The sequence below is a fragment of the Ursus arctos genome, unplaced genomic scaffold (assembly GCF_023065955.2).
Source record: "Ursus arctos isolate Adak ecotype North America unplaced genomic scaffold, UrsArc2.0 scaffold_13, whole genome shotgun sequence".
NCBI lineage: Eukaryota > Metazoa > Chordata > Mammalia > Carnivora > Ursidae > Ursus > Ursus arctos.
This window is the reverse complement of record NW_026622797.1, coordinates 56,254,888-56,278,123: the sequence shown is the minus strand read 5'-3', so window position 1 is coordinate 56,278,123 and position 23,236 is coordinate 56,254,888. Positions and strand designations below refer to the sequence as shown.

Sequence of the window (23,236 nt, the reverse complement as noted above, 5' to 3'; positions counted from 1 at the left end):
TGCCTTTTAATTTTATTGATGGTTTTCTTGGCTGTGCAGAAGTTTCTTAGTATGATGTAGTCCCATTTATTAATTTTACTTGTGTTGCTTTTGCTTTTGGCATCAGATTAAAAAAATCATCACCAAGACCTATGTCAAGGATCTTACTGACTTTATTTTCTTCTTGGAGTTTTAGGTTTTCAGATGTCACATTCATGTTTTTAATCCATTTTTAGTTAATTTGTGTGTATGGAGTAAGATAGTGATTCAGTTTCATTCTTTTGCATGTGGCTGTCTGGTTCTTATTGAAGAGACTGTACTTTCCCCATTGCATAGTCTTGGCTCCTTTGTCATAAATTAAATGGCAATATATATGTGGACTTATTTCTGGACTCCCTACTCTGTTCCATTGATCCATTTGTCTGTTTTTATGCCGATACCATACTGTTTTAATTACTATAGCTTTGTAGTATAGTTTGAATTCAGGGAGTGTGATGCCTCCAGCTTTGTTCTTTTTTCTCAAGATTGTTTCGACTATTTGAGCCTGTGTGTGTGTGTGTGTGTGTGTGTGTGTTAGGGTTGTTTTAGGGTTATTTTTTCTATTCTTTGCAAAATGTCATTGGAATTATGATAAGGATTGCATTAAATCTGTAAATAACTTTGAGTAGTAGGGACATTTTAACAATATTGATTCTTCTAATCCATGATCATGGAATATCCTTCCATTTATTTGTGTTTTCTTCAATTTCATTAATGCCTTGTAGGGTTTTTTTTGTTTGTGGGGGGGAGGGGTTGAGTATACTTGATGCACAATGTTACATTAGTTTCAGGTGTACAACATAGTGATTCAAGTTCTGTATGCATTACGCTATGCTCACCACAAGTGTAGCTACCATCTGTCATCATATAACACTATTACAATCATTGATTATATTCTCTATGCTGTGCCTTTTATACCTATGACTTATTCATTCTATAACTGGAAACCTGTATCTTCCAGTCCCCTTCACCCATTTTGCTACCCCCTACCCCACCTCCCTCTGGCAACCATCAGTTTGCTCTCTATATTTATAGGTCTGATACTGCTTTTTGTTTCTTTATTCTTTTATTTTTGTTTTTAAGATTCCGCATGTGAGTGAAATCATATGGTATTTGTCTTTTTCAGTCTAACTTATTTCACTTACCATAATACCCTCTAGGTCCATCCATGTTGTTGCAAATGGCAAGATATCTTTTTTCATGGCTATGTAATATTGTGTCTATCTATCTATCTATCTATCTATCTATCTATCTATCTATCTATCTATCATCTATCTATCTATCTACCTACCTATCACACTTCCTTATCCATTCATCTTATTTTTGGACACTTAGGTTTTTTCATATTTTAGTTGTTGTAAATAATGCTGTAATAAACATTTGAATTAGTGTTTTCATTTTCTTTGGGTAAATACCAAGTAGTGGAATTATTGCATCATATGGTATTTCTATTTTTAATTTTTTGAGGAACCTCCATATTGTTTTCCACCATGGCTGTACCAACTTACATTCCTACCAACAGTGCATAAGAGTTCCCTTTCCTCCACATCCTTGCCAACACCTGTTACTTCTTTTTATCTTTTTATTTTAGCCATTCTGACAGGTGTAAGGTGATATCTCATTGAGGCCATGATTTTCATTTCCCTGATGATGAGTGCTGTTGAGCATGTCATCATGTGTCTGTTGGCCATCTCTATGTCTTCTCTGGAGAAATATCTGTTCATGTCTTCTGCCCATTTTTAAATTGGATTGTTTGGGGTTTTTTTGGTGTTGAGTTGTATACGTTTCTTTATTCATTTTAGATATTAATCCCTTATTGAATATATCACTTGCAAATATCTTCTCCAATTCAGTAGGTTTATTTTTTATTTTGCTGATGGTTTTCTTCACTATGCAAAAACTTTTTATTATGATGTAGTCCCATTATTTTTTTCTTTTGTGTCCTTTACCTTAGGAGAGGTATCTAGAAAAATATTGCTACAGCTGATGTCAGAAATTGCTCACGTCTCACATAAAGGTCTTTAATCCATTTTGAGTTTATTTTTGTGTATAGTTTTAGGAAGTGGTCCAGTTTCATTCTTTGACATGTAGCTGCCCAGTTTTTCCCAGCACCATTTATTAAAGAGACTGTCTTTTCCTCATTGTGTGTTCTTGCCTTCTTTGTCATAGATTAATTGACCATATAAGCATTGGTTTATTTCTGGGCTCTCTATTCTATTCCATTGATCTATGTGTCTGTTTTTGTGCTATGTCTTATAGTTTTCAATGTACAGATCTTTCACCTCCATAGTTAAAATTCTTCCTAGTTATTTTATTCTTTTCTATGCAATTGTAGATGGGATTTTTAAAAATTTCTCTCTCTGGTAGTTTGTTATTAGTGTATAGAAACATAACACATTTTTGTATATTGATTTTGTATCCTGAAACTTTACTAAATTTATTAGTTTAACAGTTTTCTGGTGGAGTCTTCTGTATATAATAACCTGTCATTTGCAAATAGTGAGAGTTTTTACTTTTTCTTTTCCAATTCATATTTTTTTTTCTTACCTAATTGCCATGATGAGGACTTCTAATACTGTGTTGAATAGAAGTGGCAAGAATGGGCATCCTTGTTTTGTTCCTCATCTTAGAGGAAAGGCTTTTAGCTTTTCAGCATTTAGTATAATGTTAGCTGTAAGCTTGTCATATATGACCCTTTTTTCTATTGAGATACATTCCATTTATACCACTTTGTTGAGAATTATCACTCTACTTAAAACAACTCTATAAAGTCGAGTGCTTAGATATCTTTATTCCATTTTAGAGCTGAAAAAAAGTACTGTAAAAATTTGGTTAAATCATATAATGAAAAAATTATGGTTCTGAAAATAGGTTAAAAGAAAAAAAGATCATCTTGATTTAGCTTATGGCTCTTGTGATTAAAACAAAACAAGCCAAAAGATCCACTGGTGACAATTCCCTCAATAATTAAAAGTTTTGAATTATACATTTTCTGTAGCCTTAAAATCTAAGGATCACACAAATTTTTTTTATTTAAAATTTTATGTCACTGAAATTTCTGAAACTGTATAATATTCAGTTCAGAAACCTAGACTTATAAAAGGGGATATTTAATATTTATGATTATAGGAAATTATGGATTAATATACTATGAACCAGAACCCCTCCATCCAAATAGTACTAGAAAAGCAACTGACAGAAAATGAAACTAGATAAATATATTTAGATGAGTGGACGTTTAGCTAAACTATTTTTTATAAAAGTAATCATAGAGGATGATGGTAAGTGAAATTGGCAATATTTTATATTAGTGATTTGGGTAGAAAGTTGAAAAACTAATTGATCAAGCTTGAGGATGTCATTAGGCAGACGAAAGTGGGCAAATGATGTTTGCCAGTAATTTGGCTGGTAGAATTACACGTCTGGAAAAATCTAGCTATTTAGCTAATGTGAAAAAAAAAAGAAGAAGAAGAAAGAAAATCTAAGGGGACAAATGAGTAATAGGTATTAATTATAGACCAGGGGCAGAAAAGTGGCAGTCACTGCAAAATCCGATCTGCACATGTGTCTTGTTTAGCCAACACAGTGTTTTTTTAATGATTTTGAATTTGAAACACTTTAAGCAGGTCAGCAGGCATTCTAGGTTTTACAATATCCTCTCTGTCCTTCCCCATCCAGGTTCCTAATGAGGCCTCTATTAGCTCTAGTGATGCCTTAGTAGGAACTTGAAAAAATCACCTGCTCTGGGAGCATGCAGCCCCCAGGTACACAGCTATGAGAAGAGCAGGGTCTGGATTGTGGCTATTACCTGCTATTCTGCCTTGAGAGTTTGTAAAATTTAGAAACTGCATACCTTTGCCTGGAAATTCTTACTACTGGCTTATGGTCTTTTTTCTTCACACGTGGCTGTTACCTCTCTGGCCCTCAATCATTATTGACCCTAAATTATAATTAAACCTCATCTTTATGACTTCATGTAGTCAGAGGCTAAAGTAAAGAAATTTAATTGACCAATAAATAATTTACGTTGGAGAGAATGCTGAAATCAGTATTTTTTTCTTTTTTTCTCACTGTATTATCTGACTTTTTCCTGTATTGACACAAACATCAGGAATATATAGTTTTTAATGGTAAGAGGAAAATTAACTCAATATAAGAAAATATGGCAAGAGATTTATTTTATTTTTTAATTTTTTAAAAAATATTTATTTATTTGAGAGGGAGAGAGTGTGCATGAGCAGGGAGGAGGGGCAGAGGGAGAGGGAGAAGCAGACTCCTCACTGAGCAAGGAGCCTGACTGCAGGTCTTGATCCCAGGACCCTGAGATCATGACCTGAGCCGAAGGCAGATGTTAACCAACTGAGCCACCCAGGCGCCTCAAGAGTTTTTTTTTAGACATCACTAAAAAAACATTATATGGAATCCCTGATATAGTTAATGCATTTTTGAAAAAATATACTTGGGTTTGCACTTACATACAAGTATCAAAATGGCCTACCTATTCTTATGAAGTACAGAAATTACTAATATTTCTACTTTTGTGCTTCTCCAATTAGAGGGAGGTAGACATCTTAATAGGTTACTTAGAAAACTATGGAAATGAAAAAAGGTTCAAAAAGAGTAAATGCGATGAAATATTAAAAAATAAAAATAAAAATGATCATAATATTTAAGTTGGATAAGATATGCTGATTACACCTTTGTTAGCATATTTAGGTAGACCAGGGTAATATTACCTGCTAAATCAATGTCACTTTAAAATTATTTCATTTATATACAAAGCTTTCTTTTAAAGATAAACGGATAATTGATAGTTTTCCTTTCCTTTGAGTAAACATATTGGGTAATTGGCTAGAGGGATATGGAAAACAAAGTTTATTATCCATGACTTCTAGGCTTGAGAGGTTGGAGAAAAGAACTACTGGCTCGAATCTTTTGCCTCCATTCTTCAGTGCTCACCATCGTTATGTGGCAGGACAGTGGTGCCGATGCACATAAACCACTCAGTGTGTGCATTCAGTGGCATCCTGTGCTCATGTGGGTCTCCCAGAGGTGTGCTGTATCCTCTCATAGGCTGTGTTCAGGGGGGGTATAAAATGTGTGAACACTGAGAGTATATGGCCTAATTATCAGAGAGTATTAGTTAAATTAAAGTACATATTAAATAGCATACAGGTGGAAGTATTGGAATGGGTTGCTCAGATGGAATTGTGCCGTAATCTGTTCTTGGAGTATTTTGAATGCTCAAAGGTGTATTTATAAAAACTCCAAGGGTAATTCTGGGTATGATTTTGCCCTATCGGAGGTCGTGAGAAAAACCAATCAATGCCGCTCTTAAGTTTGCCTTTACCTATTAATTTACCTTGGATCCCCAGGTTTTGCTCTGTCTTTTAGCTTTGTCTATATAACATGACATGTTATCTTTGTAATGAGAGGATGAGATAGATCCATTACAGTAAAAGATATGCACTATTAATGAGTTTCTAGCCAGCTATCAAGGTACCATCAAATGTGGTTTATCTTGGTGAATTAAAGTTTGAATGGAGAATTAAGCTCCCATACTGACTGTAGAAGTGCAGTGGATCATTTTGTTCTTTAATGTCACACTTCACTGGACACACTTCACAGAGCGGTGAATCATGCTTAAAACAAGCAGCCTTTACTTTAACGACAGTAGATAATGCAGCAGAGGTGAATAATAAGTGTTAGCAGTCTTAACTTTCTCTTGCAGTACTTTCTCCCAGATGCCTGATGGACAATTTACAAAGTACATATGCTATTTTATAGATTGGAACTTGGGATCCAGCCAGTGGCCTGAATATGACAGAAAGTCAAAAGGGAAAGCCAGCGAACATCACAGATTCCTTATCCAATCGTTCTTTGATTGTTACCACCATTTTGGTAAGTGTTTGCTTTTCCTTTCTTTTTTTTTTTCGGATAAATGTAGATAAACATGGAAGTGGACATTATAATTTGAACAATGCAGAAAAAAATGTATTTTGCAGTCAGTTAGCAATTACTATGTTATGTTAGTCTTTAATGATGTAACTTGCATTAATGTTTGGCTGGTTATGTTGATACAGCTTAATGTATTACTAGAAATCATTACATTTCTGCAAAATTAGGTACCATTGAAGAATTTTTAATGTTAAGATTTGAAAAATGTATTGACATGCAGATGTATAAATAAGTTATGTGAGGGCCTGCATGTGAACTTTACTTTTGCTTTCATCTCCTGCAAATATATTTTAAAGGGTATATCATTTATTTTTCAGGATTTTTTCTATTATCGTTATATTTCAACCTTGCTTTCAATTGTTTTCGTCATGGAAAATAGCTTTTAGTTTATTTATCTCCCTAATAAATTAAATGGTAAGTGTTTTTTTAAGCCAGAAAACTTTTCACCAGCAACAGACTTAATACTGATGCACTGGATACTTTTACACCCCTTATAATTATATATTTTAATTAGATCACATAGTAATATTTCCTATTCCTACAATGCCATTTGAAAAGGGAATTTTAATTTTAGAATAATCAAGGAACTCTTATATTTTTAAGTTAGTACTTTCTACCTATAGAATAAGCTTATCAATGCTAGTTTTTTGTCTTCCCAAGTAGTCAATAAGAATGTGAGATTAATGTTCAGAACAAACCACCACACACTTTTAGCTTTTGTGTAATTTCTAAATTTGATTTATGGTGGCAAATCAAGCCAGGAGGAATTCATAATCTTGTCTTTTTATTAACAATGAGGGATGTCAGATCTCTAGGCATTTCAAAATAAAATACCTTGGGTTAAAGACTCTTGATAATGAAGCAAAGCTGGTAATCATAAAATGACAGTGATGGAAGTTCATCAGTTTTTTTTAATCACTCCCTTGCTGAAAACCTCAGTGAATACTTGCTGCCTATATATCATATCCAAACTTCCTAAGTTCTCTTTATATTTCCCTCTTTTTTTCAAAGGTACTCTCATACCCACCAGTTAACTGCCCTTGTTCTTCAGTTGAAATGCTCTCACAAGATGCTAATACATCTTTTCTCTGCCTGTATCCTGGATCTCATTTCCTCCTGCTAGGACTGTTGCAATAACCATGTAACCATCCCTACAGCTGACAGCCTTCTTCCTCTACAATGCACCCCACTCTTCGTTGTAATGATCTGTCATTTTCCTGTTTCCCTCCTTATAAGTCTATAGTGAATCCTTATTGACCATTAAAAAGTACCCCAAATTTCGACCCTGATGTTCAAGACCTTCTGTAATCTTGTCTCCTCCCACAGTTCCATCCTCATTTCCCAAAATTCCCTGTCAGTTAACTTACTCCCATGATTGTGTTAGCCCAGTTCCTTTTGTCTGTAATATGTTTCTCTCCATTTCTGAGATATTTGTGTACTTTCCAGTGCTTTATATTATTTAGAATTAATATTACACTCTTCTTTGCTTATTTCATGTATGCATTATTTCTCCAAACATCACTGAATATTTCTTTGAGGAATAGGATCTGACTATGTCTCCTATTTTTACATCATATGTGTCTCTACAGTGCTCATAATGAGTGCTATATAAGAGACATCTATAGTCTTCAGCAGTTGGCATGTCTTTCTGTGTTCTCCTTGATGCAGCCAGACTCCCAGACACATCACTTACCTTACGGCTCCAAAACTTTGCTCAGTTCTTTACATTTCCCTTTGAGAATCCTATTCATCCTTTCCAACCCATTTCAAATGACAACCACTCCAGGAAGCTGTCTGATCTCTCCATTAAGTTGTGTGTATGTCACAGGGGGTGTGTGACATGGGGAGATTTTCACTTTATGTATCATAATACTCTATTATGGCACTTACTATGCACCGTTTTTTAATCTTAGAAAATCTGTATGTATCAGTGTGTCTATTGACATGAATCTATATAAGGCCTATGATCAAAATTTACACTTTCTTGATATTTCAATGTCAGAGAAAAGTGCCCTAGACATAGCAAGCACTCAAATATTTGTCAAATTAAGTTAAATAAACAGTATTTAATTGAATGGAATATTAGAAGAAGTAAGCAACTTTTGAATGATTATACTTAAATATTTTTCATCTGTGAAGCTTAGTGCAAACTTCTTGTCCAAAAAGTTGATTAAGACTATGCATATAATTTCTCAATCTTAATTACTTAGGGTTGTTTTATAAGAAGTATTCAGATATTTTTCTCAATCATGAACAATTTTGCATCTATTGATAAACAAGTGGTATTTAACCTTAGTTTCATATTAAAACCAGGCATAAAGTTTTTAAAAACATACTTGTACCCAAAACACATTTCGTACTTTTTGAAACCGTATTTCTGAGCTTTGGACTTTGGAAATCTTCATTAAAAAAAAAAAAATCCACAGGTAATTCTGGTCTGTAACAATGATGGAGAACAACTGCTCAGATCATTACTCTGTATAACTAAGATGTAAGATCAACTGTGGAGCCATACACTAAGCTTACATTTTGAAAGATAAGTCATTTCTGTTTTTGAGTATGTCCCTCTGTTGGTCTTTAAGTGATTCTGGTATTTGTTAAAATGAAAGTCACTTTGTTTTTATATCACTTAGTGAAAAAATTCTTGTTTTGGATACTCTGATTACAAAATATCCACAGTCGAGAAAAGAACAGATTTGAAGAGATTAGTTGCCTTACTCAGTAAGCATTATGCTTGATGTAATTTACTGACATTTAATTTTTATTTTATAAGGAGGTTATGACCATTTGATTTATGTTTCGTTATTTTGTTCTTTTCTCTCTTGGAAAAATCTCAGAGGAGATTCTGGCTGTGTTGTGAATAATGGTATTTCCACAAGGAGAAGCTGTGGAGTTACCAAAGTGAAGTTCACTTATGCTTCTTGTTCAATATATTTATTGTGTGTCTTAAGAAAAAACAGTGAAGTATTCTAGGATTTGGCATTATCAGTGTGCTAATAATAATCGGTTCCATTTCTCTTGAATTTATTTTTATTTATTCTTTTATTTAACAAATGTGAATTGAGTGATGATGGCGTGCTAAAAGCTTTGTTTGATGAACAAAATAGACACGGTGTCTGCCCTCAGGGAGCTTAGAAAATGGTAAGGATTCATAGGGAGGATTATACACACATTTACACACACACACACATGCACACACACACCAAACCTTGTGATTAGGATATAAAGAAAAGATAAATGGCTTAAATCCTTTTACAGGATAATCCTGAGTTATACTGGGAGTCAGGAGTGAAAGGACAAGTCAGGTAGGCCTCCCTGTAGAGAGGAGCAGACAGCAGATATCTGAAGCTTGAGAAGGAATTAGCAAGGTAAAGAAAGAGAAAAAGAGTATTTTTGACAGAGAGAACAGGACACTCAAGGGCCCTAGAGCCTGAAAGTCTTGGCAAATTTGCAAAATGGAAAGAAGACTAGGATGGATGGGGCTGGTGCTTCTATAAAGCTGCTTCTCAGCTTTATAGAATCAGATTACACAGTCCATTACCAAAAAAAAAAAAAAAAGACATTTATTGAATGCCTGCTATGTGCTAGACCCCATTCAAAGCACTACTCATGTATTTACTCAGTTAATTGTCATAATAACCTTTTGAGGTAGATACCATTATTAATACTATTACCATTGGTATAGCTAATGTCCAGATTGCCTAGACAGCCTACTCATGGGCACACAGTTAAAAGTAGAGCAGTGAGATTCCAACCCATGTATTTAGCCAGCCTGAACAACCAATACTATGAAATGAAAACTCCATTGGCCAACTATGGAAAGGTATAGCAACTATAGTTTATGACCAAAATAACATCTTGATTGAAAATTGTTCCCCTAAAGCAACACTTCTTATTCCGAAATTCCACATATGCTAGAACACTGTATTGCTATGATGGGTGTATCCCCAAACATCTAGACATTCCCCAGAGGCCAAGATTAGACTATGCTTGGTTGGATATTTTGCCCCTCTCATTTTTTTCCTCTTTTAATGTACCACGGTTTTCTTTCAGCCTCTTTAAACCATAATTTCAGATTTTTCTGACAATCTGGACACCTTATTTTTTCTCTTTAGAATTGAGATTAAGCACCTTGTTTATAAATATCTTTTACTCCCCTTCAACAATACAACCTACACCCAATATATTGTATGGGTGCAGTGTATGGTTATATCATGAAATAATTCATTTTAGAAAGACTTACATATTTTTTAAAACGTTCCTTATTTTTTAAGATTTTGAATGAAGGTTTATGATATCATATAATTTGGAAATTTATGTAACTTTATCTGCAGTTCTGGAACTAAAACTTTAGTCTACTCATGTCCTCTCCTTAATATACTTCATATCATCTCTGTGATCTTTAAATTTCAAGTTCAGTTGCTATTAAAATCCCCTTGCTTTTTATGTTTGTTGTTATTAATGGAACTAAAAATTTAATCTTAGAATCGTTTTTTCATTTATGAGGATTTTATTTATTTCATAGCAATGTTAAAATATTAATCCCTAATTGCCAAAAATAATAAACAAAAATATTCATTCTGAACAAGACAGTGTTATTTACTTTATGTATTTATTTATTTTTTTTTATTTTTTATTTTTTTATTTATTTTTATATTGAGTGCTTTTAAAGAACAGTATGTGCTATTATCTTTAGTTTATAATCTGATCCATATTCTGATCCTGTTGTCCTTACTGTCACGGATCCACTAGCTAGGGGCAGTATCAGGTGACTGAGTATTTAAATTCACACAAGGAATGCCTGTTTTCCCTCTGAACTCTTGGTTTGCCAGCAGATTTTTTTAGACCTGTCTAAATATGTTGAGTGCTTCCCACTGTTCTGCTCCTGTATAATAATTGATTTTTGTCCGTCAAAAGATTACTAACACTTCAATGCCACCGTACACGTTCTTTCCCTTCATGGCCAGTAGCACTTCAGTGTACAAATGACTATGAATTTGGGTATTTTTTTAGAAAAATCACTTATTCTTACGGAAGTCCTTTCTTCCTGGTTACTCAATGAATTTTAAAAAAATGTGCTTGCATCTGTAACTTAGTCTTATTTTTTTATTTTATTTTTAAAATTTTTCTAGCACCTCCTGGAGGGTTATATAGCTCAGTATCCAGTTTACTTGCTTAGGCTTGTAAAGCTTTGTTGTTGCAGCCCGCAGATACAGGAGGCTTATCTGGGAGCAAGCTTCCAGGACAATGGGAAGGTTTCACGGTGCAAAAGATGAAGTGACCGAATCATCCCCTAAATGGTTCGGAAGCTTCTTCTATAATATCAACAAAAGCAGATTTCTAGGGCTTCAAATCTGCCGCTGCAATACATTTTCCCTTCAATTCTTCTCTTTCCATTGTTACAGAAGGACCGTCAAGCACGTAGTTCTTTAAGTTGCTAGCATTGGGACTTGGCAACCCAGACACCGCAGCTTCACAAAGAAAAAGATTTTCATTCTTAGCAACCCTTCCACCATTTCTAAGCAGTTTTAAACATGTATTGTGGAGATAATAAGATCAAAATAATTTAAGAAAGATATAGTAAATATCCACACACAAGTACTACTTAAACGTTAACGTCTGAGATGAGAGTGCCTCATTCAAACTCCAACTCTCTGACCCTCCTCCTGCAACTGGCTTGTTCAAAGGCAACCAAATCTTTTCTCACCATATTTTTTTCTTCTATTTCAGGGATCCTGCTGGCATTACATTTCTCTCTCTCATTCTTGCTTTAATAGCTCAATGTATTTTATTTCAAATAACTATTAATATTCTCTTAGACCGCCAGGTCAGCTAGATAAACATAAGGCTGTTGGTGGTGGTACCATACAGAAAGAAATCTGTGTTTTAATGTGAAATTCGGCATAATTTTTTTTTCAAAGACTTTATTTTAAAGTAATCTCCACAACCAACTGGGGCTTGAACTCACAACCCCTAGATCAAGAGTTGCATGCTCTACCAACTGAGCCGACCAGGTACGCCAAGGCATAATGTGTAAAACGTAGGGTCTTAGTCTTTAAAGGTTTTATAAGCGACCAGCATCTCCTTTTTTTAACCACATAATATCTCATATACACACACGTGCTTCCTTCATCCTTCTTTATTAAATCTACTTTACAAATGCCACCGTAATACAGATTCTGAAGTATTTTTATTTTGTCGTTATATTCTTTTTCATTGCCAACATTATTGTCAGTACTGTAATTTTGTTGAAGCTTATTTTGTTATGAACGATGTATTAAGTTTGGTATGGAAGAATGAATAAAGAAATCCGAATCTCTGGTTCAGCTTAACTACAGCAAGCAGCATGGAAATGCAGTATTTTTGCTCTAGTTTTCTCATCGCCAAAGATATTATCATGATAGAACCATGTAAAATTATACAATCTCAATTTTAGCTGCAGTTTAGATCTGAGTGGATGTCCAATATCAAACGCAGCATGCATCAAAACTCCTTCTTCAATTCAGGCCTTACCATACCTCTTCCTCCTCTATTTCCAAACTGTTTGTTTCTGGTACTTTTCTATTCGCTCAAACCAGTGGTTTGTTTCTTAGATACCTCAGTCTCTTTAAACCCCATATTCATAATTTAGATATCAGAAATAATAATAATAATAATAAAGGATATTATTCTAAGACAGTTTAACAAAAGTGAGTCAAGGAACAGAACTAGTGAGATATGGTCTGTTCATGGGTGCTATGGAATGGGAGATTTACAGAGTCTGATTTGAGAGATATTGTACTTATGGAGAAGAGGAAGAGATGACAACATTGAAAACTCAAGTGTGAGATTTATTGGGGATGGATTACATGAAGGGCAACAACAATTGAGGAATGTGGATGAGGACTTCAGGTTAAAAGCAAAGGGATAGGGCATTAGCCTTGTCACAGAGCATGATAAGGATGTTGAGAAGGGAGATAGTGAGCTCTATTTAGTCATCTATGAATGGAGATATTGGCAATAACTTTCGTGTAGTCAAAACTTGATTATTCATGTAAGGAGCTAATAAATTAGATTCAGAAATGAAATGCAGTTTAGAAATTAGCTAATAGGTAGTCTCCTTTCCCATCAAACCTTTTACTGGAAAACCAGTGAAATGGCTGCTTTCAGCTTGAGGGTTTGTTTTGTGTGTGTTTTTTTCTTTTTTCTTTTCCTTTTCCTCTTTCTTCTCTCCCTTAGGAATTAAGCTAATGAAATATTTAATGGCCAAAATACAAATACCAGTAGAAAGTGACAACTCAAATCTCCAATCTAAACTGATAATTCAGTCAAGTGACAGAATTAGATAACAGATCAGTTTTTACTAAAATATGAATGATTATCACTAACCCCAATCCTCCTTAAACCCTTATTGCTCTTTCCTGAAATATTGGTGAACAGCACAACTAGCAAAATTCTAACCCTTTCCTTAAAAGTTAACTTCAACATATTACTATTATTTCTATAGGATTTACTATAATTTCAATGATTATGTATTACATTTCAGGGAGAAAGATGTTCTTACACCTTCCCAAATCCCAGCAGATTTTCTGTAGATACAAAATAAAAACAAAAACTTTTCTTGGAACAATAATTATGGCCAATAAAGACTTAGATTTATTTATTTTTGTACATTTGCAGTAGTGTACTAAGGGATCCGTGTGTGTGTGTGTGTGTGTGTGTGTGTGTGTGTGTGTGAATCAGGTATTCAAAAGAATGTCTTTGCTTAATAATCTTGCAAAACAAAATCAGAGAAAGGAAGTGAAACTTCGTAGGTTGCCTCAGAATGCACTTAAGTTCTGAAAAAAAAAGTAAAAGGTAAATAATAAGCATGGTGTATTAAAAAGTTATTAAGGTAAAACTGCTCTGCAGGCCTGCTACACTATTTTGTTGGTGCTTTAAAACATAAGTTCCAGATTCTAAGAGTTACTCTTTTTCTATCCAGAAAGTTCATGTGAAAGTGCCTTTTTAATAACGTCTTGAGATATTGGAATGGGGTTTGTTTTCCAGTCAAGAGAACAATAGATAAGCACATGTGGAGATTCTCTCATGGGTAGTTTTTGATCCTAACAAACCAGTCATCCTTAGTATTGCCTTTCTTGAAAATATTAAGTTGTTCTGATAGTAGCTGCTAGGTTTTTTCACTTTTTTCTCCTGGTATTCCTACTTCCCATTGTGATAACCTGTAGTGCACGGTAGGCTTCTGACATGAATGTTAATTAGGGATGGCAGAATTCAGACTTTAAGAGCCCTGGTGAATAGGAGGAATTTGAAAGACCGGGACTCAGACAATGGCAAGTCCTTTCTTAACTCTACAGCAGTGAAAGCAGGACAGTTGGAATGGCAGAGGCTAACAGAAGAAATAAATAACACTCTCCTGTCAGTGCAGTAGTAACAATCAATCTTGCCATTATTTGTGCTGGTCTTTTACTTATTTTTGTTGGCCATTTCTTGTGACTGTGAATTGGAAAATATCGTTAGTCTGTCCAGTTAAGTTTCTACATATTTTCCCAACATTTAGAGTAATATAAATCATTAAAATGTAATGAAATACTAGTACTTAAACGAATTCCCTTAAATCTATGACCCCTTTCCATTTTTAAGATCAAAGTTTACTACCTACATTTTATGAAACTTCCGTAATTTAGCTAAGAAAAAAACTACAAGACTGTTTTAAAATGATTAAAATGTAGTTTGGACAGTGGTGGTAAGGAAATAAAATTACAAGCTTCAAATTGTCTGCAGACCTTGGCTAGTATAAGAAGTTATAAAACCAAATAGTTATTGATCTTTACAAATGTTAATGATACTAAATGCTTGTTAAATGTCATCAGGTTTAAAAATACCATTTTAAATTAATGCAACTGAATACCTTATAAATGAATCATTTATGTATAATATAGCAATCTTCACTTTTGAATTTTTAAAAAATACTTTATAAAACATGATGAACTAAATAACCACTTAAATATATTTTATTCCATAATATTCATAAATAGAGAATTCTTTTATTTTTTAATCATCTTCCAATTAAAATTCACAGTTTCTTTCATCCTCATTAACCAAAAGTTAGCTAATTAAAAATAAGGCTCCAAAAATCTCTATTATTTTTCACCATCATAATAAATGTTTCCATGCAATTTTCTTACATAGTAAAAAAATATATATTTTTGAAGCTATTAGGGTCAATACAATAACAACTATTTTCAGAGGAAAAGCATGCCAACTGTTTAAAGTTAGAACAGGAGAATATTGCTTTTTTATTCTGCTTATGGGTGATTGACTATGGCTCGGCTTCTCACCTGGCAGATGGCCTGGCACCCCTATGCCAGCTGTCAGCAGGACACTAGGGCTGGACAGTTACTTTAGAAGAGCTACTTACAATGTTCCCGGGTCAGATCGAAATAGAGAAAAACAGAAGCTGAAGGAACAAAGCAGAGCATTTCCCTTCATTAAGAACCTGGTTTTCTGTTTCGGCTTGTCCTCTGTTTTTCATCTCTAATTTGCTCTGTCAGTACTGGAGTTCCTTTTCTAAATTCTGGTGTTGGTTTTATAGTGTAATGATTAGAACTGTCTGCAAATTTGTAATCAAAGTACTCACTAGATGTCTATAATGGAAGCTATCTTCATCAACATTGTGAAAGATATACTTCCTCTTAACTTTCCAATAAAAGTCTCAGGAAGATTCAGGAAAAAAAAATCAACATAAAAGGAACAAAACATAGTGATACATAAGCTAAAGTTAAAAGGAGACATATGCCACAATTTCAGTAGAACATCCGTCAAATAGAGTTTATGGGGACAGACTGCTTATCGTTTTCTAAAATAGCATGTTTGTGGACCCTACTTACGAGTCAAATGATACGATTTTATGTTTTTATGCCAAAAATATAGGAAGATAGTTTATGTTACATTTCCCTTACCTTGAGTCACTTTGTGGAAGTATTTCTATATTTAAGAGATCTATAATTAATTGTCTTTGGTTGCTTCGGAATTTAATCATACAGCTTATAGATAGCTAAATTTCGTCTCTCCCTTTACTGATTTTTAATTGCTTTTGTCTGTTTTATTTTTATTTGCATTTGGTGAGACCTTCATTCTCTGAGCCTGTTTTCCTTATTTTAATGGTATTTTTTTTTCTTTTTATTATATGATAATAGATTTATTCTTAAGAAGACTTTTCATACCTAGTTTTCAAATTAATTATTTTTCAGGAATTATTGAATACATTGGTTGTCAATACAGCTTATCATTAATTTTTCTAGTTGTACTTGTGATTCTGGTAAATGTATTAATCAATTTCTGAGAGGTAACCATAGTTGTAGTCCAGAGATAGACTATTATGGGTTGTGACTGAAACATATTTCAGTGGACAGCTGTGTTTTATTTGCTGTATTGTTCTTAGGTACTATTTGATAGACATATTTCAGTGGACAGCTGTGTTTTATTTGCTGTATTGTTCTTAGGTACTATTTGATAGTGACTGTTCTGTGGTTACAGCATCTAACCATTTTGTTAGCTTGTTACATCGGTGTTATGATGACCTCATTTAGAAAGACCGGAACTGGATTCGGGCATTTGCTATGCTCTAAAGCAGCCTGTGTATCATGAGATCATTTGTTTCATATTGGGTTAAAAATAAAAATTCCACACTATTTCGATATTTTCTGGAGATTTCTGAAACATTCGAATTTCTTTTATAGCTATTGATCTATTCATTTTATTTCTTCTTTTAGAATCAATGTTATATTGTACATTGATATATATCAAGGTATTTACATTTATCAACATATTTTCACATAATGTCATCATACGAGTTTTATAATTTCTATTGAGTCCCTTTCTCGTGTGAAATTCTTTGTTTTTAAATTTTTTCTTTTTCCTTAGAGTTGGTTAAGGAAGAGAACTTATTTTATTATTGTTGCTTTTACTAAAAGATGTCTATAATGTAATCATTTCCTTTCCTATTTACTGCTTCACTTTTTTTTCTATTTCCTTATTTTCCTCCTTCTGTTTTTCTTGTGTTTTTTAGTTGTCAGTTTTCTAGCTTTCTATTTAAATGTGCCGTTTATTTATTTTATTTTTAATGATTTAATGATAAATTCATATAAGGGCTAATTTTTCTCTGAAAAGTACGTTGAAGATTCTTCTCCTTCTCCTCCTCCTCCTCCTCCTTCTTCTTTTGGTTAAATGAAAGTAGCATAGCCTAGTGGTTAGCAGAGTGCCGTGGAGTCAGGCAGAAACTTCATCTCGCGAACTGCACCAGGCTTTGAAATCCATGTAAGGGTCATTAGATAATGCATTTGAACAACGTATTTTCTGAAAATTCTTTTTTAAATTCTACACATTTCTTTAACTGTATTAAGAGAAACTTAGATTTAACTTAGTTTTACTAAATGTAGTGTTTATGGTCTTTTTAGATGTCAATTTTGCCATTCTTAGGGCTATTATTTGATCGTTATCAGAAAGTACTTTTTCCTTTTTTTAATGAAGATTATATGTTTGCTAATTTTCATTCCTTTCATAAGTTCCATGGCAAAATGCCTAGAATATAAAATTCTTAAATTTTTAAAGATTTTTTTCTTAAAAACACTTTTGATATTTTTTTCACTGGTATAATTCTGCTTTTCTGGTTAACCAGTTTTATTTTCCACTATTTAATGCTCACAGAGCTACTTCTTCCTTTATCGTTGTGATTGATTTTTATATATTTATCTTGGCCAGGGTGGGCCTACGTTAAAATAATAATAGTAATAATAAATCAATCTGCAGCTTTCTATACAAATATCACTAATTCATCTTCAAATGCTCTTACTGAGCTTTAAAAAACTTGTGCTAGTATAGGCAGAGGTATCAGATTACCTATGAGTTTCTTCTATGACTTTGGGGGCATCCTTTGAAGCCATGTGTTCTGCTGCAAACTGGTCTCCTTCTGCTCTGGGCCTCTTACTCAGCTGTCATCCTGGGACTTCCTTTCACCATCATCCTGAAAATTCTATTTGCCTTTCTTCTTTACGAGAGCCCTACTTCCTGGATCCTACGATTTTTGTTTTTTAATTATTTTTTAATTTTGTTAGAGTATGAGCTCTAATAGCATCCAGAGAAAGGTCACATGAGAGACAGTTTAGACCCTTGTATATTGAAAAACATTGCCTCCTGTGTATAGAATTACAGGTTGAATTCTGCGGAAGGCATTGCTCCATTTATCTTCTCCTCTTTTGCAGTCTTTCAGATGTGCATGGTCATTCTGATTCCTGATCCTTTGTATGTGGACTGTATTTTTCTCTCCTATGGACCATTTTAGGATCATCTCTTTATTCCTGAAGCTTGGAAATTTCACGAATGATATGTTCTGGTGTGTGGAACTTTTTAAAATTAATTTTTTTGAACAGTCTCTAGAGTTTAGATCCATGGCTGTCCAATTATAGTAGCTAAGAGTCACACATGGATGTTGAATATTTGAAATTTAGCTAGGTTGGATAAAGATGTGCTGTTAGTACAGAATAAAAACTGGCTTTCAAAGATGATATTTAAAAAAGAAGGAAAAGCTCTCAATTTTATATTGATTATATGTTGAAATATAATATTTTGTATATATTAGGGTAAATAAAATATACTATTAAAATTAACTCTACCTGTTACTTTAACTTTTCTTTTTTTAATGTGGCTACTAGAAAATTGTAAATTATGTAGGTGACTCCTATTTGTGGCTTGCGTTATATTTCTGTTCAACAGCGCTGGTCCAGAATCTTGCTGGGATCATTCAGTCTGGAAACACATGTTCTTAAGTTCTCAGATATTTTTAAATATTATTTAATGATTTCCTCCTTGCCTTTTTCTCATTGTCTCTCTCCCTCCAGGTGTGGGTTAACTGACTATTAGACTTTTCAGCACCACGTAAATGACAGTTTCTGGTTTTTTTGTTTTATTTTTATTTTTTTTTAAGATTTTTTATTTATTTGTCAGAGAGAGAGTGCACAAGCAGAGGGAGCAGTAGGGCAGAGGGAGAAGCAGGACCCCCACTAAGCAGGGAGCCTGATGTGGGACTCGATTCCAGGACCTTGACCCTGGCAGACGCTTAACCAACTGAGCCACCCAGGCATCCCTGTTTTTTTGTTCTAAATGTTGATGCGTAGATCCCATACCCAGACATTCTAATTTAATTGATGAGCTCCTCAAACATTAGTATTGTTTGAAATCTCCCTAGATGATAATAATCCTCTAATTTTTCATGTAATTTCATCTTGTTTTTTTTTAATTCTATTTTCTGAAAGAGTTCCTCAACTTTGGCCCATCAATTGTTTATATATATATAAATTTTATCTATTGTACATATATAAATTTTAATTAATTCATTTTTATTTACTTATTTAGAGAGAACATGAGCAAAGAAGAGGGAGAGGGAGAGAGAGAATCTTAAGTAGGCTCCATGCCCAGTGCAGAGCTCATTGTGGGGCTCAACCCTGAGATCATGACCTGTGCCTAAACCAAGATTCGGGTGCTTAGCCAACTGAGCCACCCAGGCACCCCTGTTTATATTTTTAAGACAATTTTTTAGAGCAGTTTTAGGTTCATAACAAAATTGAGAGGAAGGTACAGAGATTTCCCATATACTTCTTGCCCCCACACATGCACAGACTGCGCCATTATCAGCATCCCCCACCAAAGTGGTACATTTGTTGTAATTGATCACTGACACATCATAATCACCCAAGTACATAGTTTACATTTCAATTCTTGGTGTTGCACATTCTATAGGTTTGGACAAAGGTATAATGACATGTATCCACCATTATGAGTATCATATAGAGTATTTTCACTGCCCTGAAAATAGTGCTTTACCTATTAACACCCTTACTCAACTCCTGGCAATCATTGATCTTTTTATTTTCCCCATAGTTTTGTCTTTTCTGGAATGTCATATACTTGGAATCATGCAATATGTGGTCTTTTCATATTGTCTTCTTTCACTTACTAATATTCATTTAAGATTCTACCATGTCTTTTCATAGCTTGGTAGCTCATTTTTTTTTAGTGCACTTTATTTATGTTTACCTCTATTTTTAATTTTGAAGAGCTTTTATACATTCTGATTTTTTAGTAACATTAATTCATTATATTTCCTATTTTTTTGGAAGTTTTTGTCTAGTCCATATATTGTTTCTTTATTTGTGTTTTTATTTTTCTGTTTTATTTCTGTCTTGATGTTAGAGGCTCCACTCAAATTTTCTCAAATGTCTATTCACACTTTAGAGTAAGGCTCTATAAATGGGAATGGAATCTCTATGCAAATAAAGAGAATTAACCAACAGGTAAACTACACCAAAGAGTGTTTTGGAAGGGGATCTGGCCTTCCATCTGGGGGGGGTCTAGCCAATACTTAAATCTATGTGTCTATTCTCTGTGTTGCATAATTTCTGAAAGGAATCCTACAGATTTGCAGCCAACATTCTCAATTAAGAAGGGAAAACAGGCTCGAGAACTTACTTTTCACTGATACAAACTTTAATTTTTCCTCTAGATTTTGACATGGTACCTATCCTCTCTGAATCCAAAATCACCTGGACTCAATTTCTCCTTCAGTTTTCTGCAAGGGGCAGGGTATGGGAGGGTGAATAGTTTCCTAGAAATGTATTGGAGAATTTACCTATATTTCTAGTTGGTACAGGGTATGAATCTCTGCGCAAGGACTTTTTATGGAGAAAAGAATAAAATACTTTTTCACATGCCTCCAGGAGACCAAGACTTCTTGGTTTCCTATTGTCTTATATTTAATGTCAATTATCTCAAAATGATAGATGGAGTTTCTTCATCAATTGCATTATAACTCTGTATATTTTCAAGAATTAAAATTAAAAAGGTTATGAATTCCAACTGGATGAGTAGACCAGCTTGACTACCCTTCCCTGCTATTGTCAATATGCTATTACAATGAGGGAACATTGGTGCCACCTACATCTGACAAGAAAGCAGACTGAATTTTGGACCCATAGTTTTCCATTGCAAGAGGCCGTTCTTCTTTCTAAAATAGAATTCATCACAACTTTCAGCCCTCCTTTTTCACTCTGTTTGACAACTTATTTCTTAAGAGCCAAATATAACAAGCTTTATCTCTTAAGTACAATGAAGCCATTTTTGATGACGTGGTTATGCCTTTGTTCCAGTGTTTTTACAACATTCCTACGCTACTGGTTATCCTTCACTCGTAGTTGTCTGTACATATGTGATTCCATGCCCTCAACTTTTGTCAAGACTCTGTTATTCTTACTGTTCACTGTTGTGAGTTTTTGTATTTGCCCATAGCCTCAGAACTACTTCAGTAAGGAGTTAGGAGAGGTGGAGCCAGTGCCTGTTTTTCACAAGTCTTTGAGCTATATAAATAACTGTAAGGTCTGCCACAGATGGAGTGCAAAGAACGTGGAAGAGAAATCATAGATGAGGATGAGCAGGCAGACAACAGAATAGAAGAGTGGAAGTTTTATAGGTCTTATGAAGAAATTTAGATTTTCATCTATTCAGAATGGGGTGATTTTGAAAGATTTTAAGGGCATAAACAATATGATCAAGTCAGGACTTTAAAAAATCTCTCTTAGAATTGGAGATAGAATTGTAGTTTATGAGATAGGGTTTGGTGAGAACAACCAAAGGAATATTGCAAGCCTGAGAGCTGATAAGGTCCAAAGTATGGCGCTATCTGAAGGGTTGGAAGGGAAGGACATCAGATTCACAAGATATATAGTGTGGAGAATGGGGGATTTTTGGTAACAGTTTACAAACTGAAGTTTAAAAAGAGGTCAGAGGTTAGGAAGACTTTTATTTTTCTGATAAATATTGCTGGAAACATACTTGATGTAAAAAAGCAATTGGGGTAATAAAAGATGAACATATTACATTTAAATTTCCTATTGTGTATTTATCTGGTTGGCAGTTAGACATATAGTTCTATAGCTGAAGAGAACTATCTGGACTGGAAATGAGATTTGGAGTTATCAAAATAGATGGTGGTTGGCATCATGAATATAGGTGGTATTGTTCACTTAGCACGCGTGAATTATCAGTGAATCTACACCACTGCACATTTCTTTCCTTTCCTGATGTTTCTGTGGATTATCTCTTAAAACTTGCTGTATTCTTTCTGGCTGAACAAACAACTACACAATCAAAGCTTCCCAGGAAGATAAAGAGTCTGGGATAGAAAAAAATACACTGTCTTTTGCTCAAGAGTCCTTTATCCATATTGATAAGGGGACGATCATGAGACTTTCAAGACCCATAAGTCCTGAATTATGTCAGATACCCTAACCTAATTTTACTTTTTGATCAATATCTGATTATCAGGTTCTGATCTTTGCATTCTGAACCACAGCTTCATTACTTGACATTGATTCCTAACTGCTTCTCTTTATTTGAGATTTAACTGGTACTTTTAATGACAGACTGTATCCTAACCCCACCACAGTGACTCAAAAAGGAAGGTACAGATCTCTTCTCCTGGTAGAAAATGTATACAGGTTTTGCTTTGCTGGCATCACTAAAGTGATTTCCCCTAGAAATCCAGAATAACAGATGAGTCCCCAGGTCCTTATCCATTCATCAGTCAATGTATTTCATTAAGTGCATTCCTCATAAGACATTTATGACATTAATTAGATACCTAAACAAGAATGAGTATTATTAACTAGAGTCCTATAAATTTTATGTTCTGAGCTTTCTTAGCTTTGGTTCTATGTAGTAATTGGTTAAAAAAAAAAACTCATGAATTTGTTTTCACCATATTGTTTGAATAAACCAGTATTGGACAAATAAACAAAATATTTTTTACCACTTCATCTGAGAACTAATAGAAAAGAAATGTCTTTGCCACATGGCTGTGTGGACAACATTTCATATTATATGCAGAATATTTTATACTTCAGCCAAATGTGACTAGAACCACAGACCATAAAATATTTGCTTATAATATGTCACAGCTTTGCATTCTTTAAAAAAATTTATATCTTGCCTGTTGAACTTTTAAATTAGCAATTTTTGGCATATATGATACTCTCTGATATTACAGACAAAATGTACTTCCATAATACAGTGAGCACTTTCTATGCCCTGTAGCAATAACATTCCATGTTCACGATTTGGTTACATCAGAATTTCATAGTATGTTCCACAGTTCTGACAGGTGTGTGACGAGGGACACCGTACAACTATTGTGTGGTTACATAGTTTTTGGAAAATATTGAGTTAAGAA

The 23,236-nt window shown here is 33.9% G+C and overlaps 1 protein-coding gene across 2 annotated transcripts in view; it reads left to right on the top strand.

Annotated features, from left to right (window-relative positions):
* GRIK2 (glutamate ionotropic receptor kainate type subunit 2) overlaps positions 1-23,236 on the top strand; it is a 641,722-nt gene that overhangs the window by 403,935 nt on the left and 214,551 nt on the right. For both annotated transcript variants that reach the window (XM_057311163.1, XM_057311164.1), the window contains exon 10: positions 5,806-5,919. In XM_057311163.1, the coding sequence (XP_057167146.1) occupies positions 5,806-5,919 (114 nt within the window). The remainder of the gene's footprint in view (positions 1-5,805; positions 5,920-23,236) is intronic.